The 23,860-nt window shown below is 34.9% G+C and overlaps 1 protein-coding gene across 2 annotated transcripts; it reads left to right on the forward strand.

The window, feature by feature from the left end:
• The first annotated feature begins 3,316 nt into the window (after positions 1–3,316).
• On the forward strand, positions 3,317–20,525 carry LOC144981002 (uncharacterized). Of its 2 annotated transcripts, none has more exons than XM_078929047.1 (6): positions 3,317–4,302; positions 7,472–7,665; positions 8,345–8,434; positions 9,327–9,552; positions 10,334–10,442; positions 13,235–20,525. In XM_078929047.1, exons 2-6 carry the CDS (start codon positions 7,536–7,538, stop codon positions 13,580–13,582), a joined length of 903 nt encoding a protein of 300 aa, XP_078785173.1. In that variant the 5' UTR covers positions 3,317–4,302; positions 7,472–7,535; the 3' UTR covers positions 13,583–20,525. The 2 variants fall into 2 exon arrangements, with proteins under 2 accessions (XP_078785173.1, XP_078785174.1); XM_078929048.1 differs by having other exon boundaries at positions 3,317–3,537.
• The last annotated feature ends 3,335 nt before the right edge of the window (positions 20,526–23,860 follow it).

Here is a 23,860-nt window from a genome sequence, read left to right on the forward strand (position 1 = left end):
TCAAAGCCTTTTTTGCTTTTTGATGACTTTTTGATTTAACGACATCCATGCATCGTTTTATTAGACACCCATTATCCGATATTTTGGTTGTGAAGTGAATAGCCTAGAGCAGAAAGCTTTTGTTTTACAATGAAATGGGAGTAAAAGATGACATGATTATAAGAGGCGCTTTAATATGTAAGCGACGGAACATGGGGAAGATGATCGATCGAAACGATGGGATGGCTGATGACGCAGTGTATTTGAGTTTTACGGTTCTTTGGGTTTTAGTTTGTTTTTTATTTATTTGTTTTGCTTTTTTGTTTTTTGTTTTCTTTTCTTAACTACAGATTGCTTTTTTTCCTTTTTCTGATTGGCAAAAAAAAAAATTAAGTTTTTATATAGCGCAATATCTATTAAACGTGGTCATGGTTCTATACAAAGGCTCTCTGACCAACGTAGCATGTAGAACGAGATATGGCGCCTGTTAGATGATGTTACTTTTTTCAGGAAGAGACAACGCTGTTAACGAACAGGTGCTCATTTTACACCTGAGTATGGTGAGAGAATGTGAGTAAAGAGACTTTTCCTAATACTCAACTATGCAAAAGTCGAGGCTCAAACCTCGGACCTTCCAATTCGAAAGCAAGTGTCATATCACAAGACCACGTAGAGGTTTGCAAATTGGTTCGATGTACTAACTCGCATGCACACAGAAAATGAGACATCTAGATCTTATTGCTTTATTTTGTGTTGTGAAAGCAAACCGAATACTCGCGATACCTCCCTTTAGAAACGTATTTCAGACATAGCTCTACCGGTGAAATCAACTCACATATGGCGGATTCAGAATTTACTTGTTCAGATCAAATTTGGCTAATTTCAATATTGATGAATATCATCATATTTGGTATCATTTGAAAGCGCTTTCAGAAAATTTGAATATCTTGAGCTAGAGCATCTTCACACTAACATCTTGATGCAGTCATAGAAACAAACACCTTTTATGTACTTACGAATCGCGAAGCCGATAAAGTACGATAAACACAACAATCTACTTTCACTTCCTGATGAGAGCGAATTATCGAAACAATATTCTAGAAGTTGATCATAATTGTACGTAGAATATTTTCTAAACACACACACACACACACACACACACACACACACACACATATATATATATATATATATATATATATATATATATAGACTAAAACTTAATGAAGAAAAAACTAAAACTTTATTATGTGGTACACTCTTTATTGACAGGAATACTGGTATAGACGTTATGTCTATTTTAAACAACCACGTCACTCTGACCGATAGAGCAAAAAATCTTGGTTTTGTACTTGACGACTCCTTGCCTTAAGTTTGGAACACCAGATTAACCAAATGATGAGGACCATGAATTTTGAATTTAACAGATTGCAAAGAATGAAACGGTTTCTCCCATCCAACCAGCTTAAAGCAGTTGTCTGTGCTTTCATTCTTTTGGGCCTCGACTATTGTAATTCGCTTTTGGTGGGTCTTCCTGACTCCAAAAGGTACAGAACAGCGCGGCCAGAATGGTTCTGGACATTAGTTGACACTTGAAAACAAATGTAAAAATTATGCCCAGAACACCACACTGGCTGCCCGTTCGAGCCAAAATCTAATACAAAATTGTCCATTTTTCTTTCAACGCACCAAACTTCCTATCTCGGAGCTACATTCATGAACTTGAGGTCCCCTACTTCCCAATTCGCCAGCTTAGGTTATCGGAGATCTAGCTACTAAAAGTACCAAAAAACACGGCTTACTAATTTCGGCGATAGATCTTTCTCTAAAGCAGGGCCTACCATTTGGAACTCGCTTCCTTTGTCAGTAAGGCTCATTGGTAGCGTAGAACATCTTAAGAAAAATCTGAAAACTCGTCTTTTTCCAGAAATTTTTATCCTAGGCATTTTCTCCTTCATGAGAAAATTATTCGTTTTATTTTTTAAATTCCATTTTGTTGAATGTCAATTTCATGTAGTAAAACTTGCATAGTTAGTGTTTGCTACTGTTGTGTGTGTCTGTTTGGCTCGGTATGAGTGTGTTTGTCGTTTAATAAATATATTGTAAAGCGCTTTGAGGCTTCGGCGTTTAGCGTTGTGTGTCACATTTACTCGCTTTATCCTTCTCTCCATTTTTTGGTGTGCTGAACACTTTGCTGTGTCGCCTTCGAGTCAATGTCTATGCACTCTCTGCCGTCTCAGTCTTTGTTCATTGAAGGAAAAGGCGATCCCACTTACGAGAAGAGGTTTTTTTTCACTCACAGTTTAACCGGTCAGTTTAAACCGTTGCCAGGGATGTGGCCATTGCATGCACAACAGTTACAGAGAGTCATATGTGAGCTAGATGTCAGGATGGGGACAGATAAGTCACTTAGCCACTCTTCTGTATATCGAGAAGCGTTACTGCCTTTCTCCGTGAGGTATTACCCCTCTCATGACACCCTTTTCCCCAAATCACATTATAAGCAATCAAATTTATAAGTGATTCTTTCTCGAAACCTCGAAGGTCGTCCAACAAAAATGCAAACAGACGCATACAAGACCATTGTGCAGCCTATTTTGGTGTGGGTGATATTGGTTCTCTATAAAAATAGCAACGAAAATGAAAAAAAGCCTTGTCGGTGATCAACATTGTACAAAATAGATCCGCACGATGTGTTGTTAAACAATTCTTTTTGGCCGAAAGCATGACAACAATAAAAACCTCTAACCTTAGAAACTCTGCAACATTTTCGAAAAAAAGAATCCATACCTTTAAAACATTACTATAAATAAGACATTATTTTTCCAATATGCAAAGGAAGCAAGACAATTCGAGAACATCGAAAATTTTTAAAATAAATTTAGTGATCATGTCCATAACACGAAGTTCGAAACAACATATCCCGTGAAGCCGCCGAAACATAATGTCCTCGAAAAACGGATTGTAGCTCGGGAGAGACATTCTTATTTAAAATGGAATCAGTATAGATAGTTCGAAGATGACGTCACTCGGGTCTTTGTTATTGTTTTTTGCCATCCGCGTTTATGAGTAATGCTCACTGAACTGTTTTAACCCGACTATAAACGTTCATGGATACACACAGTTTTGTGTGTGGGTCCGTTATACTTCCGGATGGCAATCTTATGAGCTTCTTAGCCAAGCGCATACTATCTATAGTATCAGTATGGTACAAAATACGAGTTATTGATGTGGATTATAAACTGATGAGCACGACAGGGCGGGTTAACCAAATGTCACCTTTACCGACTTTTCACCATTTGGTACCAGAATTCCTCGAGTTATTAACAGTTCGCAATACCAATACCAAATACCAATAAATGCCCATCATTAGCAGTCGACAGTCTGTCGATTTAATATTATCTAGGGTTTGAATTAAAATTTAAAAACACTGAAATGTCGTAGATCTAGATTGACTGTTTTTAAAATCACTGATCAAAATATGATACGAGAACAAATATGGTAATTTTTAACAACAATACTGACCCCAAGGATGACAAAACAATAAATTATGTAAAGGTAACGTTGGCGTTTGGTTTGAGTTTGGGCTTGGGTTGGTTGTCAATAACTAAGATTAGGTTTTCCGTTTCGTGGTGTTATCGATCATTGACATCGAGCTTCGTGGCACGAGTTTGTGGCAGCAAAATTGACCAACACTCTTTTCAGCTTATGCTACCCATATATGCATTTGACACCCAAAGACCAATAGCAATCTATAGAGAATTTGCGGTAAAGACTATTGAGTTACTTTTTGACATTTTACACGATTCAGTCCCTTGATTAACGAACAGATTTCTTCAAAATGGCGACCAACGCATTCAACACAATAGACCCTGTATCGAAAAAAAAAGCTACAAAATAAAAATAAATTGAATCTGTGAATGGGATTGATCCATATCACTTTAAAATCGGAAAAACGGACAAAGGATGTCAAGACTTATCCTTGTAGGGATCTCTAGCCGTAAACAATCGTACGGCTAGTGACCTTGGCAATGGTCATTCCTACTTCCGCTCTGCCTCGTCCCGAGCTGACCCGGCTCATATAAAGCCGAGTGGACCTCTCGATACACACTGACTACAGACTTACCTACACACTTACTTACGACGCTTACCAACTACACTGACTTCCAGACTTAGCTACTGTACACTAACTCCTTACTTCAAGCGCTACACTCACCAGATTCCACACTCTTGGACGACATTTACTTCTGGACATTTCATTCTCTACACCTACTCCTTTACAGACCTTCTCTTGACCTATCTACCATTACGACTAGATTCAGGGTAAGCTATATTTTTATACTTTAACATTATCTATTTTATATCTAGTTTTAACTCAGTAATTCCGTGATTCACCGGCCATCTGGACCCATCCTAGCCATGGAGTCCTACAGCCAGAATACCGAGTTCTGGCAATCACGGTAGTTACTACAATGGCGTCACGAGCGAAAACTTTTTTCTACTTTTTACTTATCCATTTTATTATTTCCTACCGTCGTATTTCGTTGAATGGGAGTTCGAATTTCGTTGATTTTTACCCTGTGAATACTTCGTTATTTTTCATCATGTATTTTCTACACTATAATTCTTATATTCAATCTTGAATGAATTCTGTGCTGTGATATTGGTGATATGTATGACCACGCCCCCTTTCCTTTTCTTTCAGCTGTAGGGAATTTCAGTTCGTGAATTTTGTTTGATCGTGTCAAGGTCGTCCTTGTCCTTGACTCCAAGGTCACACCTGTCTGGTGACCTTGTGGATGGTGTCATGTTTCATGATTTTTTTTTTTGATTTTTTAAAAAAAATTTTTTTACATTTGATTTCTTTTTTATTCTTTTTACTGGAAATATTTTTTTTGTTTTGTTGTTGCCTATAGCTGTGATTAGTGATTAGTTTATATCTTTGGTAATTTATTGTGAATTGTTGTGATTTGCTTTGTCCTTGACTTGACTTTGTTTACTGCTTATGACTGTGATTAGTTGAGTTCTTGTGATCTGATCTGTCCTTGAATTGATTTTGCTTGTCCAGTGCTACATTGTGATTGTGGTTACTCTTTCTATTGATTTTATTATATATCTTCAGTTATTCTTTTTCTTTCACACACCTTCCTCTCCTGAGAGGGTCCCTTAGTGATTTGTGTGGTTCATTTTTATTATTTTTTAAGTCTGTTTTTTTTTCTTGATTTGTTGTTTGATGATCACTCGGGCCCGGCAGCATGGTGCGGTGAGATGTTGGAGCATAATCCGACCATGGCTGCGGCCTTGGGGAGTGGTCTATCTTTTAACAGACCGTACTGATTTATTGATTTATTGTTTGATGGCTACTCGGGCCAGGCAGCATGGTGCGGTGAGATGTTGGAGCATGATCCGACCATGGCTGCGGCCTTGAGGAGTGGCCTATCTTTCAATAGACCATACCTAATTTTTTATTTAGTATTTGTATAATTTTGATTTATTGTTTGATGGCTACTCGGGCCCGGCAGCATGGTGCGGTGAGATGTTGGAGCATGATCCGACCATGGCTGCGGCCTTGAGGAGTGGCCTATCTTTCAATAGACCATACCTGATTTTTTATTTTAGTATTTGTATAATTTTGATTTATTGTTTGATGGTCACTCGGGCCAGGCAGCATGGTGCGGTGAGATGTTGTAGCATGATCCGACCATGGCTGCGGCCTTGAGGAGTGGCCTATCTTTCAATAGACCATACCTAATTTTTTATTTTAGTATTTGTATAATTTTGATTTATTGTTTGATGGTCACTCGGGCCAGACAGCATGGTGCGGTGAGATGTTGGAGCATGATCCGACCATGGCTGCGGCCTTGAGGAGTGGCCTATCTTTCAATAGACCATACCTAATTTTTTATTTAGTATTTATATAATTTTGATTTACTGTTTGATGGCTACTCGGGCCAGGCAGCATGGTGCGGTGAGATGTTGGAGCATGATCCGACCATGGCTGCGGCCTTGAGGAGTGGCCTATCTTTCAATAGACCATACCTAATTTTTTATTTAGTATTTCGTATGATTTTGATTTATTGTTTGATGGCTACTCGGGCCAGGCAGCATGGTGCGGTGAGATGTTGGAGCATGATCCGACCATGGCTGCGGCCTTGAGGAGTGGCCTATCTTTCAATAGACCATACCTAATTTTTTATTTAGTATTTGTATAATTTTGATTTATTGTTTGATGGTCACTCGGGCCAGGCAGCATGGTGCGGCGATCTTTCTATATTATTATTATTATTATTATTATTATTATTATTATTATTATTATTATTATTATTATTATTATTATTATTATTATTATTATTATTATTATTATTATTATAGTTTCATATTTATAAGGATGGGATTTCATTTTTTTTGTTTAAATCCCCTCATTAGGCATGTTGTGAAACTATGGAAGTCCTTCCCCAATGTCAATATGAACATGATGATTAGATTATCAGATTAATATCTCTGCTGTTAAAGAAGCCGTCTATTTACATGGACAAATCCTTTCAGAAATGAAGAAAAGGCTTGTGTGAGGAATTATACAGACTGAGCTCTGCAGTCCCAGTTAGGTTGGCCTAGGTATACCCCTCCCCCCAACCACCACCACGACCACACGGGCACACACACACACACATATAAGTAAGAAAGAAATGTAGAGTTCAAATCAACCTGAATTTTGACAGAAGTTAATTTTTTAATATTTTAAAATGACTTTTTAATTATTTGATTTCATTATGCATAATGTGCATGTGTGCTTGTTGGGGTGTGTGTGTGTGTGTGAGTGAGAAAGAGAGTGACGGGGGTGGGAGGAGGGGGGTAGAGAGATACCGTTTCTTGAAAGGTTACTCCTTTTGAAGTGGCAAATCAGACTTCGAGTTTGAATAGTCTCCTGTATATATTCTGTCAAACTCCAATACGCATGCGCAAACAAAGGGAGGGGGGGGGGGGGGGGGGGAGTGTGGAGAGTAGAACTGATATATAGAAATCTCAGAACAGTTCAGAAGAAATTCTGTTTTGCCCATCGCACATTGACTCAGCTCAAACCCCTACTTCGGTCTGTAGATGGATTGTTACTTATCTTTAAATAAAAACAGTTTTAGACTGCCTGTTGATAATTACAATACGATTATCGTTATTTTCATTTCCATCAATTTTAAGTAATTATCAATAATTATAATGCATTAAAAATATAAACAAAAACGATACTGCCATGGGAGACTATTCAGACTGAGTCTAAATAATCTGTTGATTACACACATGCGCAATGGAATTTGAGTCCGAATAACCACGGGAGACTATTATTGAGACTTGAGTCCAAATAGCTGCAGCTGACTCCCTTAAACATGCACACCCCCGCCCCCTCACATTTAGAGTCTTGTAAAGTCTGGTGGAAGCTGTGGCAGTAGAGGATGAAAAATAAAAAAATTTTAAATTGGCTTTTTTTTTTTTTTTTCAGATGCCCTTCACTATATAATATTCCCATTTGAAAAGAATGTGAGATGTAACAACTGTTGCCTGACATGGCTTGCATATTACCCATCAGCAAAAGGACTTTAATACATGGAGTTCCAATTCCGTTGAAGATTAAAAATTATTGGGCTGTCAGCGTGGCTTTGTTTATTCTCATTATCACTCCTTATTTACACATAGGTAAGGATGAATAGGATAAGCTGCGACTATTAAGTAGTCATTTTCAGTGGTATAATGGTTGTCATATAATTAATATTCCAAATGTAAAATTAGTTAACTTAGATTGGTGCAGATGGCTGGAGAGTGATAAAATCTCAATCTAAGTTTTTGTCAACAAATGATTATGTTTCCTTTTATAATGTGAATTGTTGTTATCATTATATAATTATTATTGTTGTTGTTATAGTTATAATAATAATAATAATAATAATAATAATAATAATAATAATAATAATAATAATAATAATAATAATAACAATAATGCAAGCAATGGCTTCATTACATTTTGGTTGGAGTACTACTCTGTACACACTGGCGAATACTGCATCTAATAAAAGGGTGTTTTGCTTGTGTTCAGGTTTTACCTTTTACTTTGTTGTCATCAAAACAAAGAATGTGTCTTTTCTATACTTTGTTGGAAAAATATTTGTCAACGAAAATCTATGATCTAAAATGCAATTTCAACAGTGCAAAATATGCCCACACACATTTTAAAACATACGTAAATATTTCAAAACTGGGAATTTTTCCATGTCCTGTACAATATCCTTTGAGCGTGGTTTGTTTTGTTGTCATATGATCTTAGGTCTTATTAAATATATAGATTATTCTATATTATTTAAAACTATCTCAATTCCAGGTGTATTTTATTTGAAACTATGGGTACCAGACAAGCAGCCTGTCAACAAAAAGGATTGCACATGTTCTTGCTTTGACACAGTTTTTAAAGGTATGTTCATAATTCATGCATTGTTTTCCTTTATTAAAAAAAATATCTTTCTCCCCACCTTTACATCATTAATATGTTAATCTTTTTTTGTTCTGACATTATTGAGTTTAAAAGTTAGATGGATGGATCCAAGCTAAAGTGCTTAGTTGACAGGGAATTTCAGAGCACTACACATTTCTTGCTTATGTATTCTTTTTCAAAATTTCTCCTTCAAGTTCAAGACAATGATTGACTATTTGATCTGGTCAAAACTCTAATGCACAAAATGATTTTAAATCCTACAAGAAAAAGAAATTCATGTTGCTCTGAAGGGTTTTCTCTTATTCTTCTTTTCGTCTTCTAAACCTTGTCCTTGAGTGAACAGCTCATTTTTTATCTGGGCGCTGGATGTGCATATATATTTGTTTTTTTTTTTGTTTGTATGTTTTTGTTTTTTAGGTCATCTATCGGTTTTTCTGTCGAATATTTGAGTGTAACCAAACATTTGACAATTATTGAGATAGTTTTGCATTAGACAACATCACTTTATTGCTGGAATTTATAATTCCCATATAGTTTATATTTATTATTTTTTCTAGGACGCTCATCATTCAATTGTACCACAAATGGAGATAAATACATCCTTAACAAGATCTTCTTAATGTTCTTATAATTTTTTTTTTTAGGAATTGGTAAGATTGGAAAGTATTCGATATAGATTTAACCCTTCAAAAAGAAAAAGAATGCAAAAGAAAGATAAAAACTCCTCTGAAACAAGATGAAAATGAAAGATTAATGAATCTTAGAAGAAAGAAGACTTTGGCAATCACAGTATTAAAATAATTTCATATATGTGATGAGATATTTAGTGAATTGTTCGTATTTACTCACAGGTAATCTTTATTTCATCAAGGTTCCTACGAGTCACCGGGGAGGACCCGCTACAAACACATTTACTTCAATGCTACACAGAATACCTTCAAGATATGGAGTGTGACTGTTGTGTTTATGATGATGTTTTATGAGAGTATCAAATATCTTATTGGTCTCTACCAAATCAAGCAGCTCCACTTGAGCTGGCTGTGTCTGTACTTGGTTAATATCTATCCTAATTATTACTCATGGTGGATGATGTTTGGGTGAGTTTTTCGGGAATTATTTTTGTCTCTATAAACAATTTTTTATTTGTCATTTTAGATCCTTTAAGGGGCGGTTTTGGGTCTTTATTAAAAAAAAAAATTAATTACCTATTTTGATGGGCCTTAATAATTATGTATCATCATTATTGGTTAAAAAACAACATTCCCTTAGAAAAATGACATATTGAGAAAATGGCAAAATAGATTTCCGTTTTTCACACTTTTCTTACTACCTGTACCCTTTTCGACTGTATTTTTCGTGCCTTTATAGTCTAATTAAAGAATTTGGACTTCAATAATATTATTTCTAAGATAATTGAATATCTTTTTTCACCAAAATCTCAAAATCAATTTTTTTGAAGGATTTTCCTAATAATTAGACCCAAACCGCCCCTTAACAAACAAGCAAACACAAACAAACAAAAAAGCAACAACAAAAATACTTGGGCACTTGATTTTTTTAGATTTTTATTTTCGTGTGCTTGATTTGTTTTTGGTAATGGTCATTTGATTAATCTATAATTTTACACTTTAAATATAGATATCAAATCTTCATTCTTGTATTGTTATCATTTATTGTGTTTTTTTTAAAAATGAATTAAAAAATCTATATTGAATACTCACCTGAAAAGATAGTTATACTTTTGTTAAAATAACAGGTTAACAAATAACAGGTGATCAATACTTAACATATTCTTCTGTATGCGGTGTTGTGGATTTTTGTGATCAAAAGAAAAAGGTTTGAAAGTTCTTCAAAAAGTCCCCTATATCTCTTCACCAGGTATTTCAACGATGAATTCTACAAGTATCTTTCACACCAGATTTACTTTTGTGTTACAGAAGTTGTAGTAACAGCCTTGGTATTAAATCTCTGTAATAAACAGTCAGAGGTATGATTAAATTCAATTTAAAGGAAAAAAGTATATTTTTTCTTCCATTTTAGTGAAATACTCATTTTAAAATCACTATAAAAAAACAAACAACAAAAGCAAAAATTTTTAATCAATTTTTCAACTAAACATTATTATTATTATTATTATTATTATTATTATTATTATTATTATTATTATTATTATTATTATTATTATTATTATTATTATTATTATTATTTTAAATATTATTATTATAGTCCACTCTGGATAATCGCAACACTTTGGGATCAGCGAAAATGTTGCGATTAACCGAAGTTGAGTTTCCTGTCCGCGATTGCAACATTTTACACATATACGAGGGCTCTTTCAGAAATAACCGAAAAATGCCCATTGCTCAGCAACCAGTGGAGATTTTTTAATTCTGTAAACGACATGATATTCCTTATTTCCTTACGGATATTTCCAGAAATTATGAAGTGCATCATTTTGCACAATGAATTTCTAGACGATTTTAAAGATGGCGGCACACCTTGAAACTTGGTCAAAGGAGGAAATCAGAGCTGTCATATGTTTTTTAAACGCCAAAAGTCTGAATCCTACCGAAATTCATAAAGAACTTCAGAGTGTATATGGTGAGCATGTTATAAGCCGTACACAAGTCTATCACTGGTGTAATTTGTTTGAAGCCGGCCATTCCGACCTGACAGACAGGGAAGGGAGAGGGCGTTCGATAACTGCGACGTCAGAAGACAATGTGAAGCGAGTTGATGAGCTTATTCGTCAAGACAGGAGGTTGAAACTTCATGAAATCGCAAGCAGTCTTGAAATTTTGGAAACTTCTGCCCATAGAATTGTATTTGATGAACTCAGCTGCAGAAAAGTCAGCGCAAGATGGTTCCTAAGCAATTGACAGACAATCATTAAGAAGAAAGATTGGACATCTGCAGGGAACTTTTGAGAAGAAGCAAGAGCTCACGCAGGGTTCACGGGCATACTGCCAACGCCGGCGGAGACTTTCAAGGGTACGATGTGACTTTTCTTGACAGCATAGTCACCGGTGATGAGACTTGGTTGCACCATTGCACCCAGAAACAAAGCAAGATTCGATGACATGGAAACATCCATCCTCACCTGTCGCGAAGAAATTCAAAGTCATGCGGTCAGCAAAGAAAATAATGGGAACTGTTTTCTGGGACAGTCGTGGTGTTATTCTGTTCGAAACCTTACAACCTGGAGAAACAATCAATGCTGCAAGGTACTGCCAAACTCTTGACAAGCTTAGGGAGGCCATTCGCAGAAAGCGCCCAGGGCAGTTGACCAACGGGGTCATTTTGCAACACGACAACGCTACACCCCACACAGCACGAATGACGCAAGGTTGGCTAGAGAAATGTGAATGGGAGATTTTGCCACACCCACCACACAGTCCAGACCTCGCACCATCTGATTATCACCTCTTTGGGCCACTGAAACGTGAGCTGGCAGGAAAGCGCTTTGATGTCGATGAAGAGCTTGTTGACCATGTGCGGAAATGGCTACAAAACCTTGACGGAAATTTCTTCCGAGAGGGTATCTATTCCATGGTGCGGCGTTGGCAGAAGTGTGTCAACAGACTTGGCTGTTACGTAGAGAAATGGACGAGTCAAGGTATGAACACGTGCAAGAATTTTGTTGATAGCATAAAAAACGCGGATTTTACAGGCATTTTTCGGTTAATTATGAAAGAGCCCTCGTATATATATATATATATATATATATATATATATATATATATATATATATATATATATATATATATATATATATGCTAAACTCAAGCTAGTAGTTGTAAACAAAGTTCTTAGTCAACCACAGACATAGCAACTTGATTGAAACAAAAACCATATGGCATCCCTGTATAGATTTTGACAAGCAAAAGAAGCTTTGGTGCAAGTCGACATTTTATTCAAATTGGACTAACTTTCGCTCAGGCTCTCTTTACAAGTGTCATTGTCTACCTGTTGTAAAAACTATGCCCAGCCCCCTTGCCTCCTATTTAATGGCCACAGATGGCATCTGACATCTCACAAACCCATACTGCAAAGCCCCACCCTCTTTTGTCTCAAATAGAATGGTGACACACAACTGTAGCATTAAATCCTGCCCACTCACGATTATTCAACCTGTCCCGATTTCTTCCATGATGAAATTTAATCATGATATTTTGTTTGATCGATTTATTGAATTTACCACTTTTTTTTAGGGTGAAAATTTGTTGCGATTAACCGAAGTTTGTTGCAATTAACCAGTGACTTTTATATAGAATTAATTCCGTTTCTTGGGAAATGTTGTGATTAACCAAAAGTTGTGACTATCCGGAGTGGACTGTATTATCATCATCACCATCATTATCTGTCCATTCAGCAGTGATTGAGTAGCTGGTTCTATCCGTATAAAGTACTTTGCATTAGACTAGCATCCTAGCCTAAGGGTAGCAACAAATTGTTACTGTCCACTTAAGGCCATAGGAACTGAATAAACTCAAGTTTCATAGACCCTATAGTTCTGATTGACTTTATTTTATTTGGGTATGTGGAATTGTTTGCTTCTCTTGTATATTAGCACCGCAGACATCTGCAGAGTAGTTTAAAAATTCCTCCTTATCATTGACCTGACTGTGACCAAATGGGAAAGCAAAAAATTGGAATTGATAACAATAAATTAATTAAAGGGAGCCAGTTACATGTGTATGAAGCTTCCATGATTTAAATTTATGTTGTCATATAATCGTGCAATTTGTAAATCTGTGGTTTCTTTTTTCTCTTCCACAGACCCACTCATGGAAGATTTTAGTCATCATAGCTATCAGTTTTGCTCACATTTTTGTGTCGAGTTTGGACCAGTTCATAACCAACATCATACTCTTCAAGGGAGAAGCATTCCAAAACTCCAGGGATTTCGGTCTAATGATTCCAGATCTTCTACACCTTTTTGTAGCGGGGTATTGGTACATCAGGTTGATATCTTATAATGATGTGAGTAATAATTGTAATAAGAATAAGGAAATTCAAGTGGGTATGTCTGTTTTATCAAAGGTCTGTGCCAATAGAAGAAAACAAGATCTGATGTTTCTGGTTGTTGTCATGGTTGTTCTTGTCAGTCTTTCCCACCTGTTGTAATTTACTGTTTAGATGATTTTTATTGCTATTTTTAGGTCACGTTATATCAAGGTTGTGATTTAAAAAAATTTTTGTTTGTTGTTATTGAGTTGTTTTGGACCAACTTGGCTTTTGATTACATCAAATATCAAATATATCAAATACTTTACGTATGGAAGAAAAGATCAATATTTTGAACAAGATCAATTATAAGTTCCAAATTAATAATAACTTGTTTTAATCGGCTTTCATTATTTGACTCACAATATACGAACCTAGTGACGAAAGTGAGGTCAGACAGTTTCTTAAAATGCGAATCATTGTCTAAATTTGGTGCTTTGTTTCTGGTGGAGCCAGCCATAATTGATTTTAATGTCAACATGATCAAAATAATGAAATATGGCTGACTTGCAGTCAATAGATTATTCTCATAATAATTAATGAATTCATATTCATTTATTTCAAAGTTTAGGTGGTAAATTCAAATTCAGTTTTAATCATCTAGTCCACTCCAACAAAAGAGCTGGTTGAGGCAATGCGTCACAAATTTTGAGGTAGCAATGGGAAAAGTGGCACCTTGTAAGGATTAGAAACAATTTGAATGTAAGCATTACTAAATTATATCTTTGTTATTTTGTATCAATCAGTTCATGTAAAATTAATTTTCTTTAGGAAATTTAGTGAATAAAAATAACTTTGTACTAACATCAACCATAAACTTGCAACAAATTTTTATCACAAACAGTTCATATTTTTTCCCCAGTTACTTTATTTTTCCTCTATTTTTTAACTTTAATTACCTGGACAACATTGTCTCTATGGGTACCCTTTTATAATGTGATTGTAACAATGATTTTCTATTTCCTCCCATAATGAATTGGTAGGTTTTTTTTTTCATTTAAAAAGAAACTGTGATATGTTGTATTACATTTCCATCGATTTGCCAATGATTGCTGTTTTATGATTAGAATAATTGTTTAATGATATAATTCAATGTGAAAAAGATTCATGTGAAGCTATGGCGATTTAAACATTGTTTTCCACGTATTTCACATGAGATAGTAAATAGGGGGACGCTTTTTTGTGTGTGAAATATCTTTTCGGTCTACTTTTTAAAAAAATATTTAGCACCAATGTTATGGCCCTTTTGATAATAAAATAGAATGCTAATTGAAGAAAACACAGACAATTTATTTTGTGAACATACTAAATGATGTACTAGAAGAATGAAATAATCCACCTGTGGTATACTAGACGTTTATAATGATACAGGATGGTTAGCTGACCATGAAGTATTGGCTAGGAATGAAATCACCAATTTGAATAAATTATTAAATGATACTATAGAGATAACAATAGATTAATATCAAATGAAGTCAAATAAAATACAATTTGGGCAATAGGGGTATCAAGCTTTTATTATTTCTCCAACTACTGGTGTCAATCATTCTTCACTCTCTATACCCACCTATATTCTGCTTATGAAACTCTGGGTGGGGATCCTGACCTCCCATAGCGGGCAGGGAGGTACACACTGTGTCTTCTATCCCCTTATATCTGTTTTTCAGCATGCTTTCTGTCTTTGTCTTGGAATGAGATTACTTGTTTTTTTTCCTGGCCCTGGTCGGAGTCCTGGTTGGGAGGGAAACAGTCAAATGTATATTTATTGTTTTGGGAGATGATATTTTTTTCCTTGTAAATCATCTCTCTGTTATGTATTATTATATTTGTTATTTTTTAATATATAATGTAAGCATTTGAGTGTGTTCCTCTTTGTTGGATTTTGTTCTTGTGTCCGGATGAGACTTATAGGTGATCTCAAACTAAGTACATTGGTGATATGCTCTTGGAATCTTCATCTGATCCCTATTTGTTCCCAGTTCCCCTATGTCTTACTTTCTCTTGGATGCTTCAATTGTAATTCTAGAACTTTTTACTATCCCATTTTCTTCCTTTTTACTGGCGCTGATATAACCTAAATGTGTTGCAAGCGCCGTAAAACCCTTAAAAACAAAAACAAAAACAGCTTATGAAACTGAAATAACCTATCTGCTAGTATTAAACTTTTGAACAATAATGAGATCTTTAAGGAGTTTGGATATGCTACATGGACAATAATTATCAATATAAACTAGTCAGTCTGTTTATATGTAGGGGAAGAAGAATTTATTATATGTAAAAGATCTGGAAAAAAAATAATGAAAGCTTCCTTTATTGAAGGATGAAATATATACAAGTGAATGATTTATACTAAAAACCTCCCTTAGACCACAAAAAAAAATGCATAAGATTAACAGTTAGATGAAACTGTACTGGAGAGCTGGTAATAAAATACTAACACAATATTTTGTGAGCAATGAATTTGAATCAAAAGTTTTAAATTGATTGGAATCAAATTTTTAGTTGCATGATTTCGATATGATGATTATATTTTGATATAAATATTTATATATATACAATCTTTTAAAAAATTATTATTTACCTCTTTTTAGAATTATTATACTTTTTAAATTACACTGCCACTTTTACAATGGTTTGGTTTTAACATGTGTAAAGGAGAAGTCTTTTAAATAAGTCTGCTTTTGTTGTCTCTTCAATCTCCTTCCTTCTGCCATTTCCCCTTTGAATAGATAGGGAGGTTCCAGACGAAAGTAGGATCAACAATTCATAATTTTACGTAATTTACAACACTAAGCAAGGGCTTTTGGAGTCCTCAAGTTTGAAGCGATTGTGATTAGCTATATAGAAAAAGATTGGTGCATGAGTCGGAGCATTCTTTTGGCATTGTTTAGCCCAGTATGAACTAGATCTGTTGTACCATTTATTGTGGCTTTCTGTTTAAGTTAAGGAATGTGATTACAGTAAAAACCGGATAAACCGAAAAGATTGCTAAACCGAAAAGAAATCAAATGTTGTCATTTTTTCTCTTTGTTTAACCAGTTTTGATCTATTTGGTCATGTAATGATTTAAGTGGCCTGACATTGACACGAAGAAGGTACTACTTTTCAGACACCCAAAGTTCAGGTCGCTTTCTTCTCACAATTTCATGCAAGCATTTCAAAAACTCAGTTAAAAAGTACTGGTCAATGATCTGACCTGGTGGTACAAAATCGTTATGAACAATTCCTTTCACCCTACTCTTTTCTTGCTTTAGATGTTGAGTATGAGATTAATTTGGACACGACCAATGAGCCAATTGTTGCGCAATCTCTGGCTCATAACTGTAGAACTATGACTCATCACCAGCAATAATCTTTTCCACAAATAATGCATCTCTCTCACTTTCATGAATTAATTCTTGGCAAATGTATGTTCTTATGTTACCAGCCATTTTTAGAATTTCCCCCGAAAATTCACACCCACCCGACTTTTCCTAAGCAAACAAAAAAGTAACAAGTGCATTCTATACAGAATGCTGTTCAGCAAAATGATGTCTACAACACAGTGTTTAGTATTTTTATACCTGTAATCAAAGCATTTATTTACATTTTGTGATGTACAAGAGACATCAGAATGAGAAAATTGTCAGTTGCATCATAACAAATGTGATGATTTCCTATGGTTGGTAAGGAGAGGGTTAAATCATCTGTTAAGACATGTGGTTCCGGTTTTGCTAAATTTTCCACATCCCAAGGCAGTTGGTTAGAATGTTATGGCTGGACCCATGTGAAATTCCAATACCTGGCAGTTCGAAATATAAATGAATTACTTCTAATTTTATTATTTTATTACAGCCTTTAATAAAAAATTTATATTGAGATCCTCTTGTTGATTATATATGTGAGTTTGGACAAAATCACTATGATCAATATTATATTTCTTAAGTATCAATTAGAATAAATCAATGAGATCTCCTCTTAAACTTTTATTTATGAATGAAGGTAGTTTTAGTGTTTTTAATCATTCTTCATCGGAATAATGTGATAAGCAAGGAATCAACTTGGGAGCACACCTTTGTACACTTTCATAAGTGACCTACTGTCTTTCAAATATAGGGTGCCATATGCAATTTGCATACTCAAGACCTGTACGAACAACAGCTTTATATAAGGTGACAAATGTTTACTTGTCTAAATTTTTGAAACTTCTGTAAATTATGCCAAGAAGCCTATTTGTCTTATTAATAGTAGTATTGATATTATAATCAAAATTAAGATTCTGATCTAAATAAACTCACAGATCTTTTTCATATTCTGTCATAGTTAAAGCAATGTCTGCAACCCTGTCTACAAGTTACATGTTTGAGGGGTTAAACTTCCCCACATACAACTTCTTGCATTTAGAAACATTGAACTCCATTTGCCAGAGACGTGATCAATCAATTACAGTATATAAATCATTTTGTAGATGAACCATATAACTGTGTGTCGTCGGCAAATATCTTATATTTGGATTTTATACCATCAGGCAAATTGTTTATATATATATATATATATATATATATATATATATATAATAGAAGGGGATCCTGAACCCATCCCTGTGGGACCCTACTTGTAACATATACAAAATCTGACAATTCTTAAAAGACAATTGCCATTACTTTGGATGCCGAAATCTGCACTTTATTTTTTTTAGTAACAGGAAGAGACAGGTGCTTCAAAGTCATTGAGTTCTGCTTAGTCTCTGGAGAACTAATGAAGATCCAAGTTTTGTCACCGGTAATCAAATGTCCAGAAGATCATTTTTTGCTTAGAAGTCCCCATCAGGCCCTACAATGAGTTGGCTTGGTTACACTTTCTTGTTGACACAGATCCACAAAGTTTCAGGAACTCTGAAGCTTGCGTTGGTTCTGTAAACATATTTTGAACCCATCTGGCACAGACTTTCCACTACCCCATTATTTCATTGACAATTTTGTGAATAGTGCTTTTTGGAATTTCAAGTTTCAAAGGATTCACACGAATCTTTACTCTCATCTCACATTTGATGATCTCATTGACCCAAATAACATTTTGATGTTTTTGGCCGGTTAGACCTAGGTTCATTTTCTAGAGTTGTACAACTGTCTTTAAATCAAGAATACCATTTATAAACTGGGGACATTTTCACCATTTGTTTTGGTTATTTCATTTTGAATTTCAGAGGGTTTTCTCTTCATTTTGTAAACAAACAAACAAACAAAAACGAACAATAGTTTCTGTCCTCCATCTTTGACCATTTTGTGATTGAAGTCACCATCTTAAAGACAACAGCACTTAATATTGCATACTTTAGTGATGCTGAAACTTTACAGCAAGGGAAAAAAATGAATTTCCTATGTTTCTCTGTTTACAGATTGAAAAAATGTTTTTGGTTCAAAAGTTATGGCCATTTTCAGGTCTCTTTTTGGACTCCCTCATACATGTACTGATATATTTTTTTAAAAACAACTATTTGCTCAATATGATGTGATATTAAAACATGTCCATCCGTTTTTGAGAATCTCTTGTCTAATCAGTAAATTGACACAAATATGTATGTCTTAAGAAGTTTGTTATATTTATATGATATTCCGATGTATTATGGATTATCAAAGCTATGTGCCAATTTCAATTGCATAATTTAAAGCACACTTTAGTGTAACAATTTACATCACTTCAATATTGTATGTTTATATATAAATCAAACCATGTAAGTGCTAGCGGGATGATTTCTAGAAAAATAATTTTTAAAAACAGTAGCACTTCTGCATCAATAACAACATTTGTGTTTGGATCACATGACTATTCCCGCCAAATAACGGGACTTTTGCTAGTCTCTACAGATCAAAGGTATAAGGAAGAGGTTTGACTTTAATAAAAGCTTTTAAAAATAATTTTACCCTATGTGGCGCTTGCTTGGTTAAAGTCGGATGCTCTCGATATATCTATATCTTGCAGAAGTCATGCTTTAGGCTTTCTTATAATACTGCCAAATTAGATTTAATGTTATGTTCATGTTGTGTTTATGTTATAAACATTTGTTATTGTTGTTTTTTGTTTATTTATTTTTTAATATTCATTATTTGTAGATTAAACCCAATTTACAATAAATTATTTATTGATCAATTCATATTTTTTTCCTAACAGTTGTCATATTCTTACCCAAAGGAGGTCAGTTTACACATTTTAACAAAGCTCAAGAAAAGATTTTTGTAATAGAACAATTATGAATTGAAAAAAAAACCCCGAAAAACTGTTAACCACAGTGTTATTCCATCTTCCTCGTGGAACATAGAAATGTGTCCAATTTATTTTCATCATCCCGTGTATATTTAAAATCCCATAAGTAAACAGAAAAAATGTTATTCCCTTATAAACTTTTATTCCTAAAGACTTGATATTGATAACAACTTCACAACACTATTGACTTTTGATGGCTGGGCATTACTGGTAGTGTCTCATTTATTTCCCTGTTGTCTGAATTTCAAAATGTATAATAAATGAATCTCATACTGTTGCTGTGATAACTGTATTCTATTGATATTGTGACGATATTAAACTCTCAAGAAGAAAACTAGTCTTCTGCAATACTCATATTTATATATTGATATATTTATTTATACAATACAACTATTTCAACTATTTCAATACAACTCAGAATTTAAAGCATTATTGTTAAACTTGCATTTTATCTTTATGAAAATATATGTGTTAGATAAGTCGAACATTTACAATCACATACAAGTGAGTTATAGTTTCATAAGAAGAGTTGGGTTTTTTTTGGTATAAATCTCTATTTCAACACTATTCAAAGAATAAGCCAAATCTATGAGTGTGTGCATTGAATTACACAGAAATTTGGCTATGATATCAATGGGGCTAAATGAGTGTTCAAAATGTGGTTTTCATTAGATGGGTTTTATATACCAAAAAATCTAAATTTGTGGTGGCTGGAATTACTTTTATTGGATGGGGTAACGTTTCCCCCCCCCCCCCTGAGAGGTGAGTGGTGGATGACCTAAACTGGCCACCTTTGATGTCCCTGGGTGGGGTCTTTTGACCTCCCATGGGGGGGGGGGGGGGGGGGCAAAAGATCGCGCTTACTGATTTTTTTACACCTCTATATCTGGTTTCTGAGTTGCTCTCTGTCTTTGTCTTGAACTGGGATTACTTGATTTTGTCCTGGCCCTTGTCGGAGTTCTTGGCTGAGAGGGAAATAGTCAAATTTACAGCGTTAGTTATGGAAGGTGATGTTTTTTTTTCCTTTTAAATTATCTTTCTGTTATGTATTGATAGTTACATTGTTTTGAACATATCTTGTAAAGATTTGAATGTATTCCTCTCAGTGGGCTCCTGTTCTGGTGTCTGGATAAGACTTATAGGTGATCTCAAGCCAATATGCTTTTGGAATCCACAGCGGTTCCCCCGATTGTCTTACTTTCTCTTAGGTGCTTTAATTATAATTCTTTTTTTTTTTTTGTCCTCCCATTTTCTTCCTTCTTACTGGTACTGACAGCGTGTCGCAAGCGCTGTAATACCCTTAAAATCGTAAAACAAAATTAAAATATCACTTGTCCTTTCTATGAGGCTCTTCGTTCTTTTCATATAATGAGAGTATTTGGTGTGTTTTCCAGACAGTGCTTGGGGTCTTTTGCCAAGAGAATGGCAATCAGGGGGGGGGGGGGGGCCTTTTTGTAATCACTGATATCTAGGTGTGTATGTTTTCTGTCACCATGTACATTCTCTAGATGTGATCCTGTTCAAGTTTCTTGATAGGGCTGAAATGTCTTAAGCTTGACGGTCTGTTAGATTGTTCTTAGAATCAATTTTTTTTTTTCGTTTTAGAAATCTACCTCTGTCTTACTTTTATGTGCTTATATGTCATTGTTATAATGTTTAGTATTACTATTTTTTCCATGTCATTGCCAATTTTACAGTATTCTAAATAAATATTAATTTTCAAAAAATAGCAGCGTTCATTCATTATACATAGATGTTTAAAAATGTCCTTCAGAGCCATTAGGCCCATGGAGCCGGAGTTAATTTTGGTTTCTGTAGCATGAAACCGACAATAGTAATTTCTTGCTATCGTTTAGATGGGACGCTAGTCTATCGCAGAGTTCTTTACACCAGATCTAACAGCCCCGGCTGCTGTATGGACAATGAGGTCAGAAAAAAAAATCCCGATTGATCTCGGTCCTTTCCGTGTGAATTGAGTGCTCCACCAACGAGCTTTATATATATTAATTTCAATTTGTTCTCTCAATAATAATTTTGATCATCACCTGAATCCAGTATTATGTCTGTGTAAACCAGATGCTAACAATAAATCGTAATTGTGATTCATTCATTCAGTCTAGTACTGAGTAGCAATACTTACTGAGCATTTATGTAGAGCAATATCCACTTAACGTGCCCAAAGCGCTTTGCAAGGGATCCCTAGCCAACAGCAACACTTAACATGTAGGATGAGACATGATGCCTGATAGACGATAATACCATTTTTTCCCGACAGAGACAACGCTGTTTATGGCAAGGTACTCATTTCACATCTAAGTATGATGAGAGAATGTGAGTAGAGTGCCTTTTCTAATGTCTCAACTATGCGACTCTCAGAGCAGGAATCGAACACTGAACCTTCTGGTCCGAAGTTGAATGTCTTACCATAAGACCACACATAGTCGCACTAGATTAAGTCAAAAAATTTTATAAGTCGGAAATTCAAGTTCTCAAATTTCAAGAAAGAAAGTTCACTCTCCTCAGTGAAGCATCTAATTTCAATTCTAATTTAATGATTTAAACCTAAAATTTCAATTTTGAGTGTCAGTTTCACTCCGACATGACATCACGAGTCACAACTATAATGTAAATAAATTACTGCATGATTTTGCTGTGGATAATTGTGCGGCTATGTAGTCTCGTGGTTTGACTTTCACCATCTGATTAGAAGGTCCCAGATTCTAGTCTCGCTTTGAGCAGTGCATATTTGAGTCCTTGGAAAAATGCTCTTTACTCACCTTCTCTAGCCGTACTCAGACGTAAAATGAGACCACCTGTCCACTTCTACATATTAATTTTACACATTTCCATCATGAGAAGTTAATGTAATGTAATCATGAATTTATACAGTGCGCAGAGTCCACAAAGTGCTCTACTAAAGCGTTACACATTCGTAATGACAGAGGCAAAAAGTTTCCTGTTGCTATTGACATTGGCTTATTTTTTTTAAAAACGACAAGATAAGTGCAGATCGTCAAAAGTATACATTTTCGTGAGTAAAAAAAAAATAAAAAATCGACTGAATCTTATCGGCTCGCAAGTTGCGAGTGAACGGCACGGAGACTGACTGAAATGATGTGACTCATCAGAACACACTTTCTGTTGTTTTTTTTTTTTTTTTGTTTTTGTTTTTGGTTTTGTTTTGTTTTGTTTTTCGTTTGTTTTTAAACTTTTTTTTTTGGTTCAATTTGTTTCATTGACCTAATATCGACCATAGACATCATTGTAGTAGTCTATCAGTCGACAGTCAATATCGAGTGATTTGATTCATCATGGCAAAAGTAAATTCAAATATGAAACGGAACGAAATAGTATCTATACCGGATGTGCTGCTAATTTCCTCTTTGGAATTCTTTTGCGTTGAAAGAATGAAGGCTGGTATCTTACTTGCCATCGTGTACTAGAGAGAGTGATGTTACCAGCACAAATAGCCGAATTAGTTACCGTCCTTACAACGCCTACTTCTAGGCAAAGACCTTAACTAATGTCAAAGACTAAGCGCTAGTCCGCGTTCATGGAAACGGGTCCGGCTTAGGAAAAGGCTCTTTACTCACATTCTCTCACCGTACTTTGATGTTAAATGGGCACCTGGCCGTTAACAACTTGTCTCTGTTGGAAAAAAAATTGTTATATCTGACAAGCATCATGTCTCGTCCTACATATTGACTGTTGCTGTTGACTCGGGACTCGTTGTAACGAGCTTTGAGCATGGTTAATGGATATTGCCCAATATAAATGCTCAATTAATACTTACTACCCATATCTGGATTTGAACCCGCAAGCAAAGTTTCATACGTTGAGTAAGAAACCACTGACAAACTCGAATATTCTTTAGGGGTACACTATTTCTATCCTAGCGTGACACAGGAGAGAATATATAGCCCAATTTATGATTTGCTTCCCTTTGATATAATGCAATATAAGGCAGATAACACAGTTATAATGAACACTTGTATCACTCCAGTTTGAGTTAATATCTCTCTTTGCTTCTAATTTTCTGTCATTCCGAGCATTATTAAACCGATTTGTATAGAGAGAACGAAATTGACGTCACTCAGCTTTTTGTTTTTACTTTTGGACAGCCATTTTCGTGATTGGTTCTCATCTAATTATCTC

Source organism: Berghia stephanieae, chromosome 10, assembly GCF_034508935.2.
Source record: "Berghia stephanieae isolate SIO BIC M18660-M18661 chromosome 10, UCSD_Bste_1.3, whole genome shotgun sequence".
Classification (NCBI taxonomy): Eukaryota; Metazoa; Mollusca; class Gastropoda; order Nudibranchia; family Aeolidiidae; genus Berghia; species Berghia stephanieae.